Raw genomic sequence first — 22260 nt, 5'->3', positions numbered from 1 at the left:
GTACCCATTTATTTCATAAATTAAACAGCTCTTTTCTTGTAATTTTCCTATTTGAATTGGAAAGTAGATCCGGCAGGTAGGTTCTGCAGGAAACTTTCACATAGTAACCTTACACCAGGAATTAATGATGTGATAGTGCTGTAATAAATAATTGTAATTAGATGAGGACAATGTGGGTACATCATAGCAATGTCTTCATCAGAGCGTAATGTAACTTTTAAGTTGGAACTACAACAGAGGAAAACTGTTCAACGTTAAAATTTGAATACTCTGAATGTTCATCAGTAAGGAGGCAATGATGGAGCTGCTTGACTCCAAGCAACATGCATTGGAGCTATTGCACTATTTTCAGCTTACTAAAATAAATTGCAAAAGATGATAGCACCGGATGTATTCTAAACTGTGAAACAACATGCAGTCAACCTGGTAGGTGTTTTTAATCATTTTGTATTTTCCACAGGGATTTGATGCCTATTTACGTCTTACAAAATGAGACAAAATGAACACAATTAACATTTTTACTTGCATGGAACTTTCCATAAAGAGATAACGTGTGTATGTTTTCTGCAGCATGGCAAGGAGAATAAGAGAAATCACTCTATTTTGATATTAATTTCAGTATTGACTGCATTTGAAAGTAGCATATGTCAGAGAAGTTACATGTACAATAGATACTTTTGAAGAAATGTTCCTGTACGTTCAGCTTGCTCTTCTCTTTTGCATTTGTTCTTTGTTGGATTACTGTTATTCAGGGCATATAGGGTAATCCATCCCTTTAATTAATAACTGAGACACTGGTATTGATCACCAACTCTGTTAATGGGCACTATTGATATTTTGTTGGAAGATGTGAAAATGTAAATGGTTGGAAGTAGGTGAAAGAAAACTGTAACCCTTAAACACACTCCCACTAACCCTTTCAAAGCAGTCTCCAGGTTCTTCAACATTTATATGCTACTTTATTTTATCTTGCATTTCAGGGTCTGTTTTGTTTGGTGGTGTATTTTTCCTCACTCCTGTGGGTGTTCTGGCCAAACGCAGCATGGTTCCAGACCTGTGAATCACCTTTAAGAAGTTCCGAGCAATTCTGCAGGTCTTATGTTGCTAACATGAGAAAATGGATAATACCATCTTGACTAACAAATTTATTTTACATAGACGCAATGTCTTAATATTACCTAGCATGGTTTTCAACTTCACTCCTCTCCGCTCTTACAACCCCAACAAGACCAGTATGTGGGCATGGCCACACATCAGTGTCGGCTTCAAATGATGTTAGATCCAGGCAGATACTTTGGTCTCGTTGTGATTTGTTGGGAAAAATCGAATCCCCCTCCCCCACAGTAATCAGTTAGAGTGGAGGCAGTGTCAGACCGAAGATGGAAGTGGAGTGTAACGGGTTAACAGGATATCAGGTGAGGCCAAATGTAAAGATGACTTGAAAACTTAGGATGACTCCATCACAGCTACAATGGATTTTGATGGCAGAAAAATGAACTCAGCACAAAAAAACTGTGGTAAACCTTGGAGTTTGGTGTCAGTCTTCGACAAAGAGCAAGGGCTTCTTCAAACAATCAACAGACGCCATTTTGTTCTGACATTGGACAGTCAAAAGCAGAAATCCATTGTAGAAGCAAATGACAATCACTTTATCTTCTGGAAGGCTCTTAACCCTTAGATGCATACATGGGGTCAAAAATGACCTCGGAGGTGTTTTTTTTTTTTTTCTTTGCAATATCTTAGTCATTTTAAATTTTTATCATTTAATCTTCCATGTATTCCTCAAATAGGTTGTCTTTGACATGAGGCCATTTGGATTTGTATCTAACTGTTATATTTTTTAAGTAATTGCATTTTTTGTATCAATACCCCACTCCTCCATACGTGGGGTCAAAAATGACCCCAAGCATTTTCTATGGAATTTCAAGGGTTAACCCTAGGAACCTTTGATTTTTATCAACTGTGAATGTCAGGTATACATTTAGTGTTGATCCACACATCTAATGCCAGCAGTCTCACCACCCCTGAAGGTTATTTTTACACAGCAACATACATGTAAGTATTATCATCATTTTTATACCTCAGAACATATATATATATGAGGACTGGAAGGTAACCCTCGCCTACCAACCTACATCACTGAAGCAATGGGAAGGTGCAGAATGACAAAAGCTGCAATCCAGCCACAGGAGAGAAGCAGACAGGGCCAGCAGAAGACAACGAGGTGTAAGATGTGTCCAAGAAAGATATTTTAAAACCAAAATGAAGAAATATTGCATTAAACACATTGTTTCTAATAGGGATAATTTTTGGATGTTTACTTTTTTTGACCTATTTAAAATATGTTTTTTGATAAATTGTTTATTAAAAGTGATAAATGGACATGTCAAACATGAAATAATTCTTTTGTTGACTAAAATACAATAAAAATCATCATCTTTAAGCAAAATGAAAGACATTTCTGAAGTTTACAGCATAAAACCCATTGGGGTCATTTTTAACCCCACTCATGGAAGAGTGTAGGGTTTGGTGAGCCATGCATCTAAGGGTTAACTCCTTGAACTGAAATCCAACAATGTAGTATCATGCAATGACCACAACATGACTTTGTTACATGATTAGTGTTTATTTAAAATACTCCATCTGCAAAGGATTTTCCATTTAAAAAGACAAATTTCACAGCTAGTAGCCTACATAGTAAGCAAAAAAGGGGGGTGGGGATCTCAGTCTTATTGTTCCCCTCAATCTCTATGTAGTTTGCTCTGAAGCTCTGGGTGGGACCTGGGACGGGCTTTCTGGGTGGGGCTGGGATGGCAGGTTTGGAGGGGTTTCCGGAATTGGACTGTAGACCCAACCTACAGCATGTCAGTCTAGTGACTACATTTATCAAACCTCTCTTTTGCAGTACTGATCTAGGATCTGTAATTAGGTCCCTTTTGATCACCTGAAGTCAATCTGAAAAGTGAAAGCGATCCCAGATTGGCACTCCTCTTCCCAGACACACTATGGGTGCTGCCTGGAACTAGGTTTGCAACACTACAACCAAATCCTGTAGACTAGCGGGAGCCTAGTAGGTTGTTGTATGAAACAAACTGTAAGCAACATCCAAAACCAAATATGTACTGTAGATAAGTTACTAAGAACAAATAGTAGGTATGCACCACAGCTGGGACTGCTATCAATTGTAAACAAGTTTCATTTATGCTATCAATAAAAACTTTTGGTATTTACTTGATCATTCACAAGGAACAGCCTTTTGTATTTGGTGTATTTTGCCTCTTATGCTGCTTAAAAAATGTCATATTGTAATATTTCCTAAGGACAATCCAAAAGCTCAAGCTCTGATTAACTGGTGTAGAGCCATCTCTAACACTGTCCTGAGATTTGCCAACAGGGTAGTTGGGTGGCTAAGACACTGCAATAAAATTTAGATTTTAAATTTGCTGAGTCATGCAGCTTTAATACTTGCAAATGCAAATTGTTGTTTTCAGCTAGTCACAGGATTGGCCGTAGCATTACAAGCCCAAATCCTGCCTGATTGGTTGCGGTGGCTTGGAATTGACCGTTGGAACTCAGGTGACAGGTGGCGGCCTATGAGAGCACGGCGTTGGAGCGACGTATGCCAATCAGGTTATCAGCGCTGAAAGATCGCCTCATTGCCGCTCGACTCAGGTCCTTGTATTTGTCCTCACATAGTCTGGAGATGGCCTGGAGACACAAAAACACACAATTATGGAAAAACAATCCTCAAAAATTAACTGAAGCATGATTTTTAGCAACTCTAAAATCTAAAAGTTCCAAACTGTAAATCAGCCGTTGTTGCATCTATAGCCAAGATGAAGGATGAGCTTCATAATATTATAACCAAGTGACAAAAGCTTCTCTGTAAAAGCCAGAGAGGGAATTCACGAGGCTGGTGAGTCTCTTCATTCATGTCTTTCCAACAGAGAGGCAAGAGCACCAGGTCAGCTCCTGTACTCCCAGTCCACTGTGTTTGTGGTTAATGCTGGTGCCTTTAAACAAGAGCCAGCTCAGAATTCACAATACAAACATTCATCATATTCAAATCAAAGAAACTGATGCTTCCAAAACAAAATAAAGACCCTTTCTGTTTTCACTTTGGAAGTTGAAGTAGCCACCATGTTCACTCCAAACATTCTTGCTAATGTCAAGACTGTTGTCCCATGTGACTGGTCAGAAATTTCACAGCAGAGAAGTGAGTGGGCTCATGAAAGACAGGAGGGGTGAAGATATAAGGCATATCATCACCTGACACAGCATAAGAGTGGAACGTTTTTTGGCAACGGTGAGTGACCAACCAACTAGCCAAAGTCAGCGTCTTAAAGTAAAGTAGATCTTTGGCAGAGTGTTGGGTTGTATAGTTCTCTGGGTGTTATATGAGTCCTCATGGTGATGAAATCTCCTCATTAGCTGCTCTGTGCTCCCCTGGGCTGATAATCCACAATACTGGATTTCTCTCTCTCCATTCCCTTTCATACTAAAACGGCTCCTAAAATAACACTTTTAGTGCAGAAATGAACGCTAACAAAGTGGACTGTCACGTAAAGTCCCAAAACCATTTTTTGGGGAAATTTAGCAGCTCCTTTCTTCTTTTCCTATTTGAGTTGAAATGAAGATCTGACAGGTACTGCCTGCAGGAAATTTGCCAGAGGCAGGGAAGGTGTACATGTGGAGACATGGAAATACACCATTCTGACTTGTGGGTTTGTTTATACAAATTAAAGACATAAAAATGAAGCTTCCCAATTGAAACCAGTGTAAACAATGGCCCCATCTTTCTGATTGAAGTGTGGCGGTCTGCAAAATTCCATGGTCAATTTTTATCCCAATATTTTATCCCAGTCCATCCTTGATTGCACCATGTTTTTTGTTTTGTTTTGTTTTGTTTGTTTTAATTAGCTTAAGCCAGTGACTTAATGTGGACTAGTAGCCTGTTTGGATGTTTGCTTGCTTAGCTCTGGGCGTATGTTAGAACAAATAGCCGATTCATAAATGGAATACTTTAACAAATGATAGCATCCTGGGCAGAGCAAATGGAATGCTGGCAGGTGCTGTATAAATCAGCTGTAGTTTTGTTTTACTGGCCAGATTCTGCAATACGCAGATTCATTTCTTACATTTCCAGCCCTCTAGAGGGCAATTGAGGAAGTTGGCTTGGGCCAAATTCATGCCCACTCTCCTGAGTTCAACAATCCCACACAAATGTAAATGTAAATTCATTAATTAGAAGCAACAGGCTCATTTCCATTACAGAACACAACTGCTGCGGGACAAACACCCTGTGCAGTTGCTGTAGAGCCACAGACTGTGTAGGTTATCTTTCATCATGCTTCTGTGGTGCAGCCACGATGCTGCCGGCATGCTCCAATGATGTATGCAATGGCCATTTGGCTTTCCTGGCTGTTGGACACAGATTACTATCAAACCGTCCCTAAAGTGAGCTGTAATCATCAAGGAAGGCAGCTCACCTCGAGTTTCTGGGCACGCTGGTTGTTGAGGGGTTCCAGGGGGAAGCTGAGGTTGTTGTCATCTGCAAGCTGCCGCAGGTCAAAATAATACTTGGCGTAGACACTGGCCGGCACGTTGATGTTAAACTGGAGGAGCTCCAAGAAGTGGCGCTCCATCTCGTTCCTGGAGGGTGGAGAGAGAGCTGATGGTTATGCGAGAGAGCCAAGACTTCCACACACTGTCATTACTTTACTCTGGTCTAGAATTTGGGCATTTAGCTGATGCTCATTTCCAAAGTAACTCACACTGATAGAGTACATGATGTTAAATCCCTAGACCTCCAACAAAGAACAATAAGACCTGGTTTCCATCAATGCTTTGAGAGCAAGGTTGATGTGACTAGATGCATCATGACACACACACACACACACACACACACGTTCTGATTTCAATTAATAATAAACTTCAACCAGAGGGCAGGAACTAACCAGTGAAATCACCTGTGTGCAAATGGCAAACAGCACATGCTTGAAGACCATCAGACGTGAGTGATAATGATTTTTGAAGGCCAATACCAATGAAATGACATTTGGAGTTAGCGGAAGTATTTTAGGCTGTTATTTAATACTTTGAAAATCTGAAAAAAATATATATTTTTATTTCTTTCTGGAGTGGAAAAGCCTCTGGAACCACATTTGGACTATGTGACAAACAGTGATGATGTAAGAACAGCACGGCTACTTCTGTGAGCTATAGTGTTGAATCAAGTTCGTCGATTTACAAAAAACTCACGTATTGATAATCAGTTCATTGTTTTAATGGTTCATCAAGTAAATATAACAATCATTCTATCAGGTGGACCATACTGCCCCCTCATAACTAACCACAGACAGGATATATTCTGATCAGTCACTGATGAGGCTTAGATAAATCAGAAAACTTTTTTTCCCTTTTCCCCAGTTTCACTCTGCATCATTCCTCTCAGCAAACAATGAGATTTGCCAACAAGTGGGACACAGAATGAATCACTGGAAGGCTGATCACAAGCGTGTTTGTATTCGGACTTTCAAAATTAACATGTGGCATTTCTGGAGACAGAATCAAGTCCATCCCACAGAGTGCAACATCAGACACACACATGCACACACACACAGCAAATAATCAGACATGCCAAGATTCAGAGCTCAACACTCAGGAGTATCACAGCCTGGTCTTGTCTGCCTTCATCTTCGTTCTTCACCCTCAGCACAGCCATAAGAACAGCTAGGGAGGTGGTCGCTAGGGAGACCACATCCAGGATGCTTTGTTGGTCAGTAAAGGATTTGTGTGTGTATGATCGTGTGTGTGTTTGTGTGTGTGATGTCTCGTCTCCCGGGGCAACTAATGGAGTGGGCGAGAGCCAGGGCCATTATGTAGAAGCAGTGAGAGCACTTGAGACCCTTCCCTGCATCCCTCCCTCCCTGTCTACCCTTCTTCACATCCCTCCATCCAGACCCGAGCCGGCTCACAAAGACACTTCAATGAAGGCAATGAAAACAGAGCAGAGAGAGCAGAGGTCAGACATATATGGAGAGAGAGAGAGAGGGAGGGGGAGAGAGAGAGAGAGAGAGAGAGAGAGAGAGAGAGAAAGGCTCAAGGGATGGAGGAAACACATGCAGGCAGTGCACACCTCTTTGCAAACCACAAACACAAGGAGCCACTTTTAACTTCTCTCTCAGACACACACACACACACACACACACACACACACACACACACAGAAGTGAACCAATTGCAGGAAATAAAGCCCTGGCGCTACAAGTGTGGCCTCTGGCCTCTTCACCAGCTTATTGACTAAGGAACAGCAGAGAGGCTGCAGCATCAGTGCCAGCGTTTCTATTCCTCCGTCTGCTATACCTGCGTCATTCATTCATGTCTGTTTTTCAGTCTTTCTGGCATTTTAAAACTCGACAGCGCTTTACCTGTGTCTTATGATGCATTAAAAGCAGATTAGAGGAACATTAGAGGCAGAGATAAACTTGTATAATGCAGTATGACCACATCAGGCAACATCAACAAATTACACTCAATTTAATGTCATTAACGCTGCACTACACAAGGTCCACTCTGGCGGTCCCAATGACAACACAAAAAAACTGTTTGGATTTTGAGGAATTCGGTTTGGCAGTATGATTAAATGTTATCTTCTTAGTGGCTGATGTGGCCAGCTTTCTCTGAACAGATCCTCACTCACAGCTGTTGGCAAGTTTTCTATTATTTTTTTCTTACGTTTTGATTTGTCATTTTCTGTGCACCACAAAGATTTTCCACCTGTGTCCATATCATCGCCAGCTTCAACCACCAACTTTCTCATGCTGTACTCCTTAATGTACTTAAAGGAGGAGTTCACCCATTTTGAAAAAATGTGATATTATTTCTCTTCCCCTTTAGTTGTTATGTAAGACCGTAGTGAGGTGGGGAAAGTCCAGCTCAATGGCAGGAGGCTAACAGTTAGCATTTGGAGCATCCAGCCAGTATCCAGCTCCCAGTAACAATGAGAGCATGATAGCACCACTACTGTCCTACACAACAGATAGAGGGGGGAACGATTTTTCCAAATGGCTGAACTATCCTTTTAGTACTGTAACACCTTAGGAGGACACTACCAATAATTTGACTAGCTTTCCATCTCACTCTTTCAAGTGTGTTTGTGCAAACCAACTCACATGTCCTCCACAGTGATATCTTTGAGGATCTGGCAGTAGTCGACATTCCAGACGGCCTGGTCGTCCCAGACCTTGGAGGCCAACAAGATGGCTCCCAGGACGATACGTTTCCAGTTGGCTGGGCAGATATCTAGCTCAGCATAGGTCAGCAGGCGCTCCAGGTACACCTTGGGTTTGAAGGTAGAGTGTGTGTATGTTAAAAGGAGAGTTGGGAATTGGCAAGACAATTGAGTTCTTATCAACTCCCCTGTTGTCTCCTTTATAATTATCTGTGGCAGTAATCCATGAAACACTAGACTGGCAGAATCCCTGCATTATTTACTACCAAAACTTCCAAATTGACTTATATGCAGCTCTGGTTATGATGTGGTACTTCCTAATGCGTTAGAATTCCCAAGATTACTCTTTGGGGGCAACAGTAACTTAATTCATTAGGGTTTGGTCAAGACTGTGTGAGTGGTTGAGGCAAAAAAATAATTGGGCTTCAATGTGGACAAGATCACCATGAAAAGGGCAAGCTATATGATGTCCTGTTGTTTTGCCTTTTATTTACTATTTGTTTTTCAGTGTGTGTGTGTATATGTATATATATATATATATATATATATATATATATATATATATATATATATATATATATACATATATATATAGATAGATAGATAGATAGATAGATAGATAGATCTGACCAATAACTAATAAGGATTGTCCAACTGAGCAGTTAGCTCCTGCGGGTCAGGACCACCCAGGGGGTTGCAAAATAATTTTGAGGCGGGGTCACAAAATGATTACGACATAGGGGAAAGAAACAAAAATCATTTTCAATATATAAACTATCATGAATATTTTGCATAGTTTCCTCTTTTTTCTGTTTTCTTGTGAAATACTAAGTCGTGTTAAAACACAAGGCCTCCTCTGATACTTAAGCAAATGAAACAACTTGAACAGGTGGTCATTCTTAAGGTGGACTGTTCACCACTCTGCATATGCAGCCTGTGACAAGAGGTCACCAGTAGACACTTGTTTATTTTAACGAGTCACAGGCCAAAACAGTTGAGAACCACTGCAATAGTGACTGACCTAGAGTTCATTTAATCTTGTTTCTTGGGATCAAAAATGGCAAATTTGTGTTGACTCTGGGTTAACAAACTCAGTTTAGTCAGTAAAACTGTTTTCTGAAATACCACCTTGGTGATATTTGTTCTTCTAGTTGACATTATAAGGAGGAAAGGCTAATTTTAACTCACTTCTTGTAAGTAAATCAAGTGCAATATTTCACCATACCCAACTAAGACCTGTGTATATTACCATTAAATAACCCAAAAATACCAGGTCTAACTGTGTAATAAAGAATACAAAAAATAGGAATGATTTATGGGAACTGATAAAGTTCTGGCAATGATTAAAGAAGGGTGAGCTCAAGACTCAAGGCTAAACTGGAGACTGGAGTTTAGGGATGCTAAGTACAGAAATTCATAGTTTTTGTAAACGAAAAGGTTTTTGTTCATTTTAAGAGAAATGTCCTTTGCAGCTGTATTCAAAAGAGGGGTTCAGTACAGTAATGGTCCTCAGTATCAGTCAACAGTCAATGTCCTGTACCTGGTGCTGGTATTCATGACTGAGAAAATGGTATTGGTATAGCACACTGATCGCCTAGTGTGAATCTGAATGTGTTACTTTGCATACCTCAGAAAGAAATTACACGTAAAGCAAGAGAGGGTCCCGGAGCAGGGTTCACTGACTTGTTCAACAGTGAAACATTAAACATGGCTGCTGCAAAAATCAATCCTGTGACCTTTTGGTTGGGCATCAGTACACCACCCACAAAATTACACACTTATTAAGGTGTTAAGGAAGGGTCTTGGGTAAGCTACAATGGATTCTGATATGTTGCTCTGATAAAAATAAACATCATTGTAAACTAGCAGCCTAAAAATTTTCACCTGCTGTGACCCAGGCTGAGTTTAGTCTTTGCTTCAGTGATTTCTGATAATGCCTGGTACTCAAACTGGTTCTGTCAATGTGTCACTTGTCTTATTCTTGAGATCTAGTTTGTAGGAGTCTACTGCCCTCTGCTGACAACTCAATGTAAGATCACTGATTTTATTAACATGAATGAATTAACAGTTGTGTCTATGTTCTAGACTACTACCTTCTATTTTAGCTTGAACTGTTCTTTTCATAGTCTCAGACTTTAGATTACAGACATAAGTATCTTCACAAGCAGAGTTTGACTGATATGACTGATATTTGTGTATCTGACCATTAATTTGTGACCAGGTAGGAAAACTGAAGCTGAAGTTCAGTTGAGTGCTAATGCTTTAGCACTCAACTGAACCTTTATTTATCCCCCCACTGAAATCTAGCACAATAATAATAAATTGGTCTGTGTCACAAGTGTGAGCATCTCAGCACAACAATACACAAACACACTCACCAGAGTGACGATGGCACACTCTGCAGTGAGCTGTGCAGCACTGAACAGCGTTCTAACAAAGCGATAGATGAGTTTGTGTTCTGGGTCTATATAGGAGTAGTCATCTGGCACCGGCTCTCTCTGTGGGACACACACAAAAACACACATGTACAGTGATATGCATCAAGCAAAAGGAATATAAATGGAAGGGTGATTTGTTCACTGAGCTCAGCTATCCAGTTTGTGGTGCAGTGCACTTCAACTGCAAAGGGCCAGGCCAAAAAAAAGGCATTGATTCATTTGCATTAACTTGCATTTTGAATTTGATCAATTCAAAGTCTTGGAAGACATCATACACACTGTGCAGCAACAAGCATCTAGTCAAAGATGGGAATAGATGTGAAGCTTCATCCTTAGGTGTATTATACAGATATATGAATCATTTTTTTAAATAAAATTTGAACATAGAAATGGAAAACTATGTCAATGTCTGCTCACTGTGCTGTTGCTTCTATCACACCCACAAAGCACATTAATAATGGGAGTGACAAGCAGATAAAGAAAGCCCAATTAATTATCTTACATGGTACAGCTTTATAGCCTTGTGGATCTGCAAGTTCAGGTTGCATGCTGCTTGTTTTGAAATTTGGGGTTAATGTGCTAAAGGCGGCAGAGCAGTGTAAAATTAAACTTGCACAGCAGCACAAATGGTGAAGTTGGACAGATAGTTTTTCTTTTCTGAGGCAGAGGGACTGAAGGCACATTACATGAAAAAAAAATATTGCAGGACATTTCACATTTGCCAAACGATGGAGTTAACAAATCCAATCTTGCATCAAAATAGTGCTTACACTTTATAATGGGGCAACAAGGTATGTTTGCCCATTGAAAGACTGAACAAGTGAACTTGACTTTAAACAGAGTTGACAAGACGTTGAAGTCTCATAAGCCGGGACTAGAGCCTGCTAGACAGGAAGCCAAATGGGTCATTAGTGTAGACATTTGCGTGTTAGTGACCAATAAAGACAACAATTATGCATCAAGTGGGCACAATGTTTTTTCAGACACGCATAGATGCAGACGGTAAAAGGAAGATGACGACTTTGAGGTGTGGACGTGTGTGTGTTTAGGTCAATTCCAAGGCAAGTTGGAGGTGGGAAAATTTCCATAATACATGGTATGTTTATCTGCTCATCTGTCTAAACACAGTGATGTCACATACTGCTGCAATCTAACTGGGAGACAAATGAGCTCTTAGCAGCCTCACACTGGAGGAGCAACAACTAAAATTTCAAACATGATGGAAAAACGATCTGGACAAAGGTCCTAAGGAGATCGGGACATGATGTATTGACCTTCTCACACTACACAAGGAAAGATGTGGCTTTTTTACCCCGATCCTAACCATTTGTCTGGGACCGTCTGGGACACCTAAAATGGCTGTAATATTGTCTATCTTTCTATTTTCTATATACTCAAGTAAGAAGCCAAACACACCAGCTAATAACTAGTCTGTACTTGCTGCATGATATGGGGTCAAGATTTCCTACAAGTACTTCATTGGGTCAGGTTCGGGTTACACTGGCAGCGGCTGCAGTTTTGTAACTGGACGACTGCAGTGCAAGGTAAACAGTGACTCACTGACCGTCTGACTGGTCAGCTGGCTAGATAGATGGCTGAATGAATTAATAGCTGGCTGGCAGAATAACTGGAACAGTAAAAAATGTATGACTTTAATGAACGACTACCTGTCTTGCCACTAGGTGCCAGGTATTGACTGACAATTAGGTCTAACAGGCCAAAAAAACCTGCAATCGCTGCCTTCTACAATACGCTTAATTAGCCAATGTTTTCTGGCACCAGACCATCTACTGCAGCTTTACAATAAACTAATACATGCCACTGTAATACATGTCTTACATGCCACAGGGCTATGGAAACACTACTCTGTATGATGAATCTGTGGAAATTCTTCACTGATCACTCACCGATAAGGGGTGCAACTTCTCATCAAAGATGTCCAGTGACCTGTCTGAGTCCCTGCAGGACACACAATGCAAAGAGAAACACTTTACAGGCAGCAAGAAGACTAAATGTTATTTTACATACAAATGAATGCAACTTTTAAGACATAAAGAGCAAATTACAGACTTACCTGTTTTTAATGTGGTAGTATATTGCTAATGTGACACTGGAGGGAGAGAGAAAAAGACAAGGAAAAGACAAAGTCAATGCATCTTTTACTTCATATTATAGCTTCAATAAAACACACTAAATCTCAATTACAGAACAGTAATTTGACTGTATAGTGAGATGCTAAAATGAATGTATGCAGCTACAAACAACAGAATTTAAAGAAAGAATCCTGTAGCTAAAATAGAAGAAAACTGCCGTCCCGTGGGTTAAACATACATGACTTAGGAATTAGGGCTGATGTAGTCGTAATGAGTTTTCTCAGCTTAAAAGAGTCACTTTCAGAGCACAGTACATTCAGTTGTTAAGGTCACTAGGTAAGAATATCCTTCTATGCGTGCCTGTGTGTGTGTTCATGGGTGCGTGTATCGGATCTACCCACCATTTGATTGTGCTTTTGAGGTTGGGCTGGCTGACGGTGCTGTCGTCTATAAAGATGGTGGAACAGGAGCTGTACTTCTTAGACAGCAGACCAGGAGATACCTGGAGACACACAGAAAGAATAATACTCCATGTCCTTGACGTAATTCGGTAGTCTAGGCATAGATAGTTATCAAATTTTACAGTGTCCTCATGAGTGACCTCTAATGGCTAAAAGAGGTGCAGAGCTGCGTTTTCCTGCAACTGATGCTAGTGCGTGCCAAGGCCAGTTGTGTTTCCATTGTCACTTCTGGTCTTTGATCATGCCTTTGTGGGACAGTTGGGGCTAGTTTCTAGGTACTAATGGCCCATCAAATACCCATGGGCCAGACAAGGCTAACCGTGATCTGAGGCGGAGTTAAGGGTCAAAAAAAAAAAATCCTGTGGCATGTAGTTCTGCAGTAGTTAGTTGGTGCCGGGTGTGCAGACTTTAACAACTCGCGCTCTACTTCCCATTCACATGCACCAATGAGACAAGACTGCAAAGCTATTGGCACCACAGTGGAAATAGGTTTTTGTTCTTGTGGCTTGTGGCCAAGGGCCATTAACACTCTCTGGCTCAAAGACAGTCCTGGCTTGCAGTGGTACAACAGTGGAAAGATGGCTACTGAGGACCAGCAACACTGGAGGAGACTAACGGGGTCAGTGGGTCAAGACCTAATCCCACTGCCACTACCCAGTCAAAGAAGCCAATCAGCTTCAATATATAACAAGCTACCAGCTTGCCCACTAATGAGGGCACATTCAACTAGGATTACACTGATACACTGGGATGATACTGGCTCAGCAAGTTATTGTGATCCACCTCTGATATGATGCATATGGAGAGTATCCCATGTTGTAAAAGTACTGTCCAAGGCTTCTCCACCCTGACAGGAATAAATGGGGAACCACTGACATTTTGCAATTGTTTGTCATGTAAATTGGTAGGTGTTGTATTTGCTCAAAATATTGGCATCAATAGGTTTAATTTTAGAATATCTATATGTTTTGCCTTCAAACACAAGACTAAACCCACGTCTGCTCATTACAAGCATGTAGAACACCAGTAAATATCATAGAAAAATTTGTATACCAATCAGGTTTATCGTTATTAACATTTACGTACTGACACTTACATGACTTACGTGGTTTATATGGTTGCTTTTCCTCTTGTCTCGTACTGAAAAAGAGGAGAAATATTAAATAAAGAGAAAAAAAAACAATTAAAAGCTACATCAAGGCCATACACTTACATATAATTATTGCACTGCATCTTGGAAGGTCATGATATGGGGGAAAAAGCCAATCCATTGCAAATATTTCAAACAAAACTGTGCACTTCTGAAATCTGAAATATGACTGGTGGAAAATTCTATTTTAAATAATTACACAAAATCCTGCGAGAATGGCATTTCAGCAGATAACATTGGATGACTGTAATGCAGTGATGTGGTTAGTGGTAGGCACATGCACTCAGTTATTGTAATTTTATGACTAAACCATAAAAAACCACCTTAATTAGTCAAATAACAATAATCTGACATTTCACAGAACCTGATTTAACTATCCTGTCTGCTCCTTGTGCCCTTATGTGCCAAACCAGACTTGGAGACTTGGTTAGAAGGAAGTGCCATGTCTGGGTGTGAAAATATTTTGTCTACTAGCAACAGCTACAAAATCTCCAGTGTTTCAAATGTTTACAATTTAAAAAGACATGGAGACCTCTAAAAGGCTTTTTTGACCAATAAGGAACAGGTACCATTCAAGTTCGTGGACCTAATTTTGAACCATTGGGGGTACTCTGACCAAAAATAAACTGATTCAGAACTTGAAAAGTTGGTTCCCAGCTGGAACCAAAAAGTAGTATGACCTGAAGCAACCATGACGACAAGTATGGATGATTCTACAGGGAAAGATGAGACAATGAAGAAATCAAATTTCATGCAGTGGTCTGTTGAAGAAACAAAACTATTGCTTTGGACATCTCCTGAATTTCAGGAAAAGATAGAAGGGAGTGCTAGAAAAGCAATCTGCATCTTAAGATTGCAAAAAGTTGTTTGAGTTTGTTAGAACCAAGGACCAAATTATCAAAAAGTTAAAAAGAAAAATATTGCAGATACTCAAAGAGACTCCAAAATGGACCTAATGAAAAGTGTCACTGGACAGACTAGTATGGGGAGTACCTCAACAGCATGCTGGGACTGGGGCTGAATTCAGCCACAGCAGTGCTGGAGTCAGTGGCTAGAGACCTGGACACTTCTGTCACAGTGGTTTCATTACAAACTGAAGCAAATGCTGGACGGTTCATTAGTTAGCACCCTGGTTCCACGAGTCTTGAATGGACCTGGTTCAAGAATCAGAACTGTTTTGGTCAAAAAGAGGTATGATGTTTACCTGTTAATGTGGCTTCAACCCAACCGCAAATTCAGTTGGGCTCAGTCAATTGTAATACTTAATTAACTTTGGTTGAGGCTATGAGTTCTATTTTTGACATTATGTATGCTTACATACACAGTGGGGGCTGTGGGCTGTAGACTGTTGGCTAGGGAGACTGGCTAGGTTTGAGCATGTATTTCAAGCATGTGCAGCAATTCAACCTATTTTAAAATATATGTGACTGAGTCAGTGAACTTCTATTGGCATTGCACTGATATTTTTGAATGCTTCAATTGAGACAGTGACCATGTAAACAAAAACAATTCTATGAATTATTGAGGTGTGGGACAGAATGAATGATCCATTTTTCAAACCATCATGCACTAAAACTTCAAGTCATGTGTCATCTGTGTGTGCTAATGGTTCAGATGATAATGGAGGAAAAGACTAAATATAACACAGCTGTGAATCAGCCAGTTGACATGAAACAAATTTCCCCTATGGTATAATAGAGGGAACAAAGCCAAACCAAACTATGGTGTGTCATGGGTGTGTGTCTGTGTCATGTTATGATTGCTCACCATCTGTCTGGGACTTGCTAAGGAAGATGGTGCTCGCTCGGGCATGGTCTGATGGGTTGGACTCCAAGGCCAGCTCTGAGAAAACACAGCAACATGTCAGTGGGTGATAACAATCTGACAACAGAGGCATCTCGTCTGTGTTTAGACATCAGCTCTCAATCCGGATTAGGGATGAAGCCTTAAGAAAAAGTTAGAAACAATCAGGCTGTAGCCAATACAGCAATGAGATACAATGATAAGAGCGTACAGTAGCATTCCAGTACATGAACATAATTTTCAGCAGTACAGTCTCTAGATGTTGGGTAGAACCAGTGCCAATTAGGTACGGGTTTCTGGCTGGTTGGAAGCAAAATACCAGATCAAGGTCCTGCTACTGATTCTGGACGGTGTCCTTCATTTTATTTCATTCACATACTTCTCAGATGTTTTCTTTGTAGTTTTCTGGTAGGAACATAGCAATGACACAACGGTCAATGTCATCTGTTTAGACAGGGTTTCAATGATGGCAGGCAGAAAAACACATCATGACATAACTTTACTAGAGCAGATGGAAATATGAATTGATACAGAACAGACATATATTTTTGTAAAAACATGTTTGGAAGTTGGCAAACAACAGCACTCTCCTAAAGCATTAATTTGAAGTAGTACACTTTGACTGCTTCAGCAAAGCAAAGTGGACACCACTGACCCAAGCTATCCATTCATCCTTGTTCAGTCAACAAATTGGATGCCTTATCTAAGGAGTGTGTGCAGAACTACGTTCTGGTGATTTTAGGGAAATGAGTGAAACAGTGAGGCAGCTGCTTGCCCTTTGGCACTTTTCATCACATCTTAGTTTCTTAGTGAGACTGCAGCCATTGCTTGTTTCTGCAGTAGTGCACTGTACCAAGCTGTCAGTCCATTCACAATGGGTTTCATTATGAAGCACTATCAGCTATAAGCCTGTCTCTTTTGGGAAAAAAATACTACATTTGTATTAAGCTGGTAGCATCAAATGTTTCTATGCAAAAATCTTTAATTACCACATGACAATCAGAGAGAAATGATTGTGTGTAGCCTAATTCTGCTCATTAATATTTTGTGCTATAGTGTGCTAACACCTTGGTACATGCCTGGCTTGAATTTCATAAATAAATGTCTGAAATCACAAATACATTAAAAACAGCGATATCTTGATGATTACATATTAGGATCACTGCCCATTAGCACCAGGAATCACGAAGCAAATAAATCCTAACAGTTTCTTAAGATGAACCAATACACTGGCACACTATCCGTACCAGCTGACATCTGCTTTAAAAAGCAATACTCGTCTTAAGTCTTTTTGCTACCAATATTTGGCTGACTGTGAAATTTACACTGTGTACTATCACAGAGAAAAAGCTATTGGTACTGTATTTTGTCTTTTATACTGCAAATAAATGGAAGATAACTTAATTACAAATGATCACTGTATATTTCATTACAAATCTCAGGCTACCAGAGTACCTCTGCACTTAGGCTAAATGATAAACCGAAGCAACAGTCAGGAGACTAAACTCATTCCACAAAGCAAAACCAAACACAAAGACGAAGCACAGAAACACAAATATTGTATCATGCTTTTTGACTGATTTGCCAGTTATTTCATCATCATGATCTTATTCTGAAGCAAAAGACACTGATCATGGCCCTCTCATGATCTCTATGAGAAAACACCAGGATGGCTAGATCAAAACATATTGTTTTGTTTTTTTTCCTGCCAACACTTCTTTTGACTTCATTTTAAAAAGTTTATTCCTAACCATGAAAGGCATTCTTGAATGGTGTGTTTCTTCATGCCACTACGAAAAATACTTCTTAGAAGACAAGAAGGAACAACTGGCAGTGTATGGCTACTGGTGATGGAAAAATACTAATTGTGGCTTCCCTTTTCTCTTCACAGCTTCACTTCTATCCTTATTATCCCTGCATTAGTCACAATCAATCATGGACTCTATTGCCTCATTCAGTGCCACTTGTACAGTCTACGACGGCCAGTACTGGTACTTCAGTCTCTTCTATTCTAGCCTGCTGTGGTGTTGAAAACATTAGGATGCCAAGGGATGCGGGCACGTATAGTTTAGTCTGTCAGATGGGCATATCCACAGCAGTGGTACAGCAATAATGACAGAAAGCATCCATGTAACAGGCTCTTGTACTGGGACCAAGGCACAGACAACTAGTCCACTGATCACTGTAGATCAGGTGTCACCAATAAATGGATGATGGTCCAGGTCCGGACCAAGTAACCCAGTAAAGTTCACAAACTTTTTAGTTTTATGGTTCATTGTGACTGCTGTATCTCCACCCACCAAGCTCCCATGCCACATCCAAGAGACACCACAGTGCTTGTTACAATGGTCCTCATGCAAGAGCAATAGCCTATTTTTAATGTTCATTTTGTCATACTTTTTTTTTGTTAGGTGGGTTCATACAAATCTGCCAAATCAGATTCAACAACTGCTGACAACTTCTGAAAGCCTTCCTAAATGGTCCACAGAACTGTGATGAATTCCACCTGTTCACAAATGAAAGCATGTTAATGAGACATGTGAAGAAGGCAGGCAAATCTCACTAAAATAAATACGACTTCCTTATAGCCAGTATTAATACAAATAAATACAACCAGCTGAACAAGTAATACAATGAACAAAACAGACTGTAGCCTACAGGCACATATATAGGCTACATCTCAACAGTGTGATCAATTAAAGGCCTCTGACAGCATAATATGCAGTTCCATCGCAATATGTTTCTCCGCCATTATGCCACCGTGTTACAACCCTGCATCATAAAACTGTCACATATACACTACCTCATATCCTGACATCACAGAAGCACGGCATGGTCAGCATCACCTAAGTGTCTAATTCAAAAATTTAACAAATTAACAAAAGTGGACTGTATTATCTGATGGAGGAGGAAGCAGTCGGAGTGGAGAATATGAGATTGGGTCACCTGATCTTAATTAATTAGAATAGCTTACATGATTTTTTTTTAAATGATTAATATTGTCATTAAAATTTTCTGAAAAGGAAATTTGCTACTGACAATTTTCTACTGAAAAAAAAGTTAAAAAGGGAATCAGACTAATTATGGAAAAGATCCGACAAAGCAAACCCTGCTCAAACATGCACACACACCAAATCATTAAAACTGTATCTCGTGGACATCTGCCTTAAACTGACCGAAAAAACATACCTATATACACAAAATAGCAACAAAATGGATTGAAAAGGGGCAGGTGTCGATTCTGTAGAAAGAATGTACATTAATTATTTTGGCTGGTCTTTTATAGCAGCCTCTTGCAGGTAAGCCACAAAGTTCATATCATTAATTTTGCTTCTATGCACAATATATGGCATGCTTACAATGTAAACACAGTCTTTTTTAGTCCAACATGGAGAACATTTAAACAGAGACAGTCGTGAGACATTTCACTGGCCTTTTTCTCCTGCATTTACTCACAGACATTCACTGAATGAGGCAACAAGTCTAATTCAAGTTATGGATTATAAGTTCAAAACAATCTGAAAGCAGCCCTAGGCTATACACAAGCAGGAGGCAGAGCATAATGTTCCTTAACCCGTCCTTACAGACAGAGTGAATTACATCAAAGAGGAGGAGGGATTAGTGGACGATGCAGCCGAATGTGAGGCAAGGACGGAGGGGATGAAAGGAATGCAAGAAGATCTTGTGGGACTCATGCTGACCCTTACACTGCCATCAGCTGGCTTCACCAAACAACACTCACACACTGCTGTCGTCACCACACCAAAATACATTTGAATAAGCCCTCTGTGCATGTCTGAGAGACTATGAAAAGAGGCGTGAGGAATGAAAGCACAGTATTAGGCTCAGGCCTCCATCACAGGCAAACATCTGAGATCACTTCATGATCTGTTCATCTGGTATTCAGACTCAGAATTTCTGCCTCAAAAATCTGCCTACATATTTGAAAGCCCAGGCTAACTTGGTGATGGCTCGGCTCCAGTAGATGATGTACCCTTTTAGCTATGAAGAGAAGAGGAGAGAGGTGGGGGTGCCGGGTGCTGTATCTGTTCAACTGGTCGGGATACCAGGGATAGAAGGGAGATTCCTGGGGGTCTCTCAATGCCATTGCCTTGATAACTAACCAGCCCAACTGATCCCAGTGACTGCACAAAAATAGGACAGGCACTCAAAGCTTTGATTCCAGGAATACTCCATGTTTCTTTTTGCTTTCATTGACTAGCTTACTATTCCATGTCTGGGGGGATGGGGTGAGGGGTGGGGGCGCAGTATGAAGCTCAACTCTTCCACACAGACTATGTGCTATTAAGTGAAGCTGATCATTGAAAGTGACCCCATTACTGTTGAGGGCTTCTTTATACTGTCATGTCTGAGTGTATATTGCTGCACCATATAAGCTGAGATCAATATGACTGAGTGCCTATCTGATCCCAAGGAATGCCAAGAATGTCCTTCAATAAGTGCATCAATAGCAGCATGGGGCTCAAAGTATGTGTGGCAGCTTGGCAATAGCCAAAGGGTGTGTGTGCGTTCTCTAGCTGCGTAGCTGAGAGTAAATAGTCAAGTCATTGTCTAGTGTTGTAGCCCTAAAGGAAGAATGAGTGTGCGTGTTTGAATGTGTGTTTATCTGTTAACCATGAAAACATCAAACAATGCGACACTTAGAACACTGAAGCAGATCCTATGACCAAAAACTAATTCAACACCCTCACTGCATGTGAACTTTTGAGTTCTTTTATGTTGAGTTCTTTTATGTCTTTTGAGTCAGTTTTTATGGTTGGCTACTGTATGCGGCTCCCTGTTCATTGTGACAGAAGGGATTAAAGCTACTCCTCCCTCCAAACAGGGCACAACACAAGCATGGGTGTGACACTCAATGGATAAAATATGAACAAACACAATGCAGTGCATACATAACCACACAGATGAAGTTATCTGAGCGTGATCCAACGCCCAGCACAACTCTACATGTTGCACGTACCATCGGGAACTTCTCTGTCGCTGATGTGCTGCAGGTAAGGCCCGGTGTTGTCATCACTCACGTCGGTGTTGGTCTGGTAGTCCTCCAGCCGCTCTGCCGGCTGCCTCGACGGTAGTTTGGGACTCCCCTCGGGAGAGACGCAGCATGACACCGTGTTCCCCATTCCAAACCTGGAGTACGCTCAACACTATTTCAGCCAAGTCCACAGTAGTGCAAATATTTGTAGCTAGCTAAAGTTAGCTGCCCCCCAACAACACAAACATTAGCTAAGGGTTTGTTCAACACTATCTTTGCGTGCTAAATCGCCGCTGTCCACCAACTCCTCGGAATCGCATTGCTGTCCATTTGTGGGTCTGCTCTCCTGGCTGTCATGCAACAACAGTGCAGAAACACTTTGAAAATCAGCGTTTGTCCGTGTAACGCTCTTTGTGTGTTTGGAGTAAAAATAACAAGCAGCTGTTAGCTGAAATCCAAGTGGTCGCTAACTCCTTCATTCATTCAACGTGCGCCCCTCGGTTGTTACGCTGCTGGGTAGCTAGCTAGCATTTTAGCAAGCTAGCTAGCTACTGTCCTTAACTTTTTAGTGCACATGAAGTCCCCTGTAGCTGTTGTTCAGACACCATCTGTGCCACAAGAGAGAAAGGCGATACGACTTCCAGCCAGCGAATTCTGACGAGTATTCTTTCCAGGACTTTCCGTAACCCGACAGCTGTTCTCTTCCACTCGCCTCAGTCTGTCGCCAAATCTCGCCCGAGGCTTCTGCGGCCTCCGCAATGTGTAATATCCAAGCCGAAGAGAGAAAATAAATCAGTCAGCCAACAAAAAAGTGTCGCTCCAAGTTACTATGGCTAGGTCTTCTCCGGATTCATCTGATAGCCGGTTCTGGTTTTGAAGACCGTCCAGTCAGTCGCTCACCCCCACCGGGTTAACACTGGTGCTGCTCCCCGCTGCCGCCATCTGTCTGCTCTGAAACACCAATACTTGGCACGGAGAGCCAGCGCCCGCCCACTTAGGAATTCCATTCACCGTCATTGGTCGTGTAATCAAAACAAGCTCATTCTTCAGCCGCTCATTGGACGAATTAATTGTCTGTAGGAAACG

General features: G+C 40.9%; 1 protein-coding gene across 2 annotated transcripts; it reads right to left on the bottom strand.

The window, feature by feature from the left end:
• Window positions 1–2606: 2606 nt before the first annotated feature.
• Window positions 2607–22125, bottom strand: ccnyl1 (cyclin Y-like 1). 2 transcript variants are annotated; one of them, XM_030081645.1, is made up of 10 exons: window positions 21160–22125; window positions 16143–16217; window positions 14322–14365; window positions 13166–13266; window positions 12746–12781; window positions 12579–12630; window positions 10612–10731; window positions 8175–8341; window positions 5490–5652; window positions 2607–3708 (listed from the first exon to the last, which is right to left on the bottom strand). In XM_030081645.1, the coding sequence occupies exons 1-10, from the start codon at window positions 21320–21322 to the stop codon at window positions 3592–3594; spliced, it is 1038 nt and encodes a 345-aa protein (XP_029937505.1). In that variant the 5' UTR covers window positions 21323–22125; the 3' UTR covers window positions 2607–3591. The 2 variants fall into 2 exon arrangements, with proteins under 2 accessions (XP_029937505.1, XP_029937506.1); XM_030081646.1 differs by having other exon boundaries at window positions 14331–14365.
• Window positions 22126–22260: the final 135 nt, after the last annotated feature.

This window comes from Myripristis murdjan, chromosome 21 (genome assembly GCF_902150065.1).
Source record: "Myripristis murdjan chromosome 21, fMyrMur1.1, whole genome shotgun sequence".
NCBI classification, from domain to species: Eukaryota; Metazoa; Chordata; class Actinopteri; order Holocentriformes; family Holocentridae; genus Myripristis; species Myripristis murdjan.
This window is presented reverse-complemented; position numbering and strand designations above follow the sequence as displayed.

What these genes read in the sequence shown, in the direction of transcription:
- ccnyl1 (XM_030081645.1), bottom strand. Translation starts at nt 21,322, where the DNA reads ATGGGGAACACGGTGTCATGCTGCGTCTCTCCCGAGGGGAGTCCCAAA. An exon ending in CGACAGAGAAGTTCCCGATG is followed by an intron (nt 16,218 to 21,159) that starts GTACGTGCAACA and finishes GTGTTTTCTCAG; the next exon opens with AGCTGGCCTTGGAGTCCAAC. An exon ending in ATATAAACCACGTAAGTCAT is followed by an intron (nt 13,267 to 14,321) that starts GTAAGTGTCAGT and finishes GTGTGTCTCCAG; the next exon opens with GTATCTCCTGGTCTGCTGTC.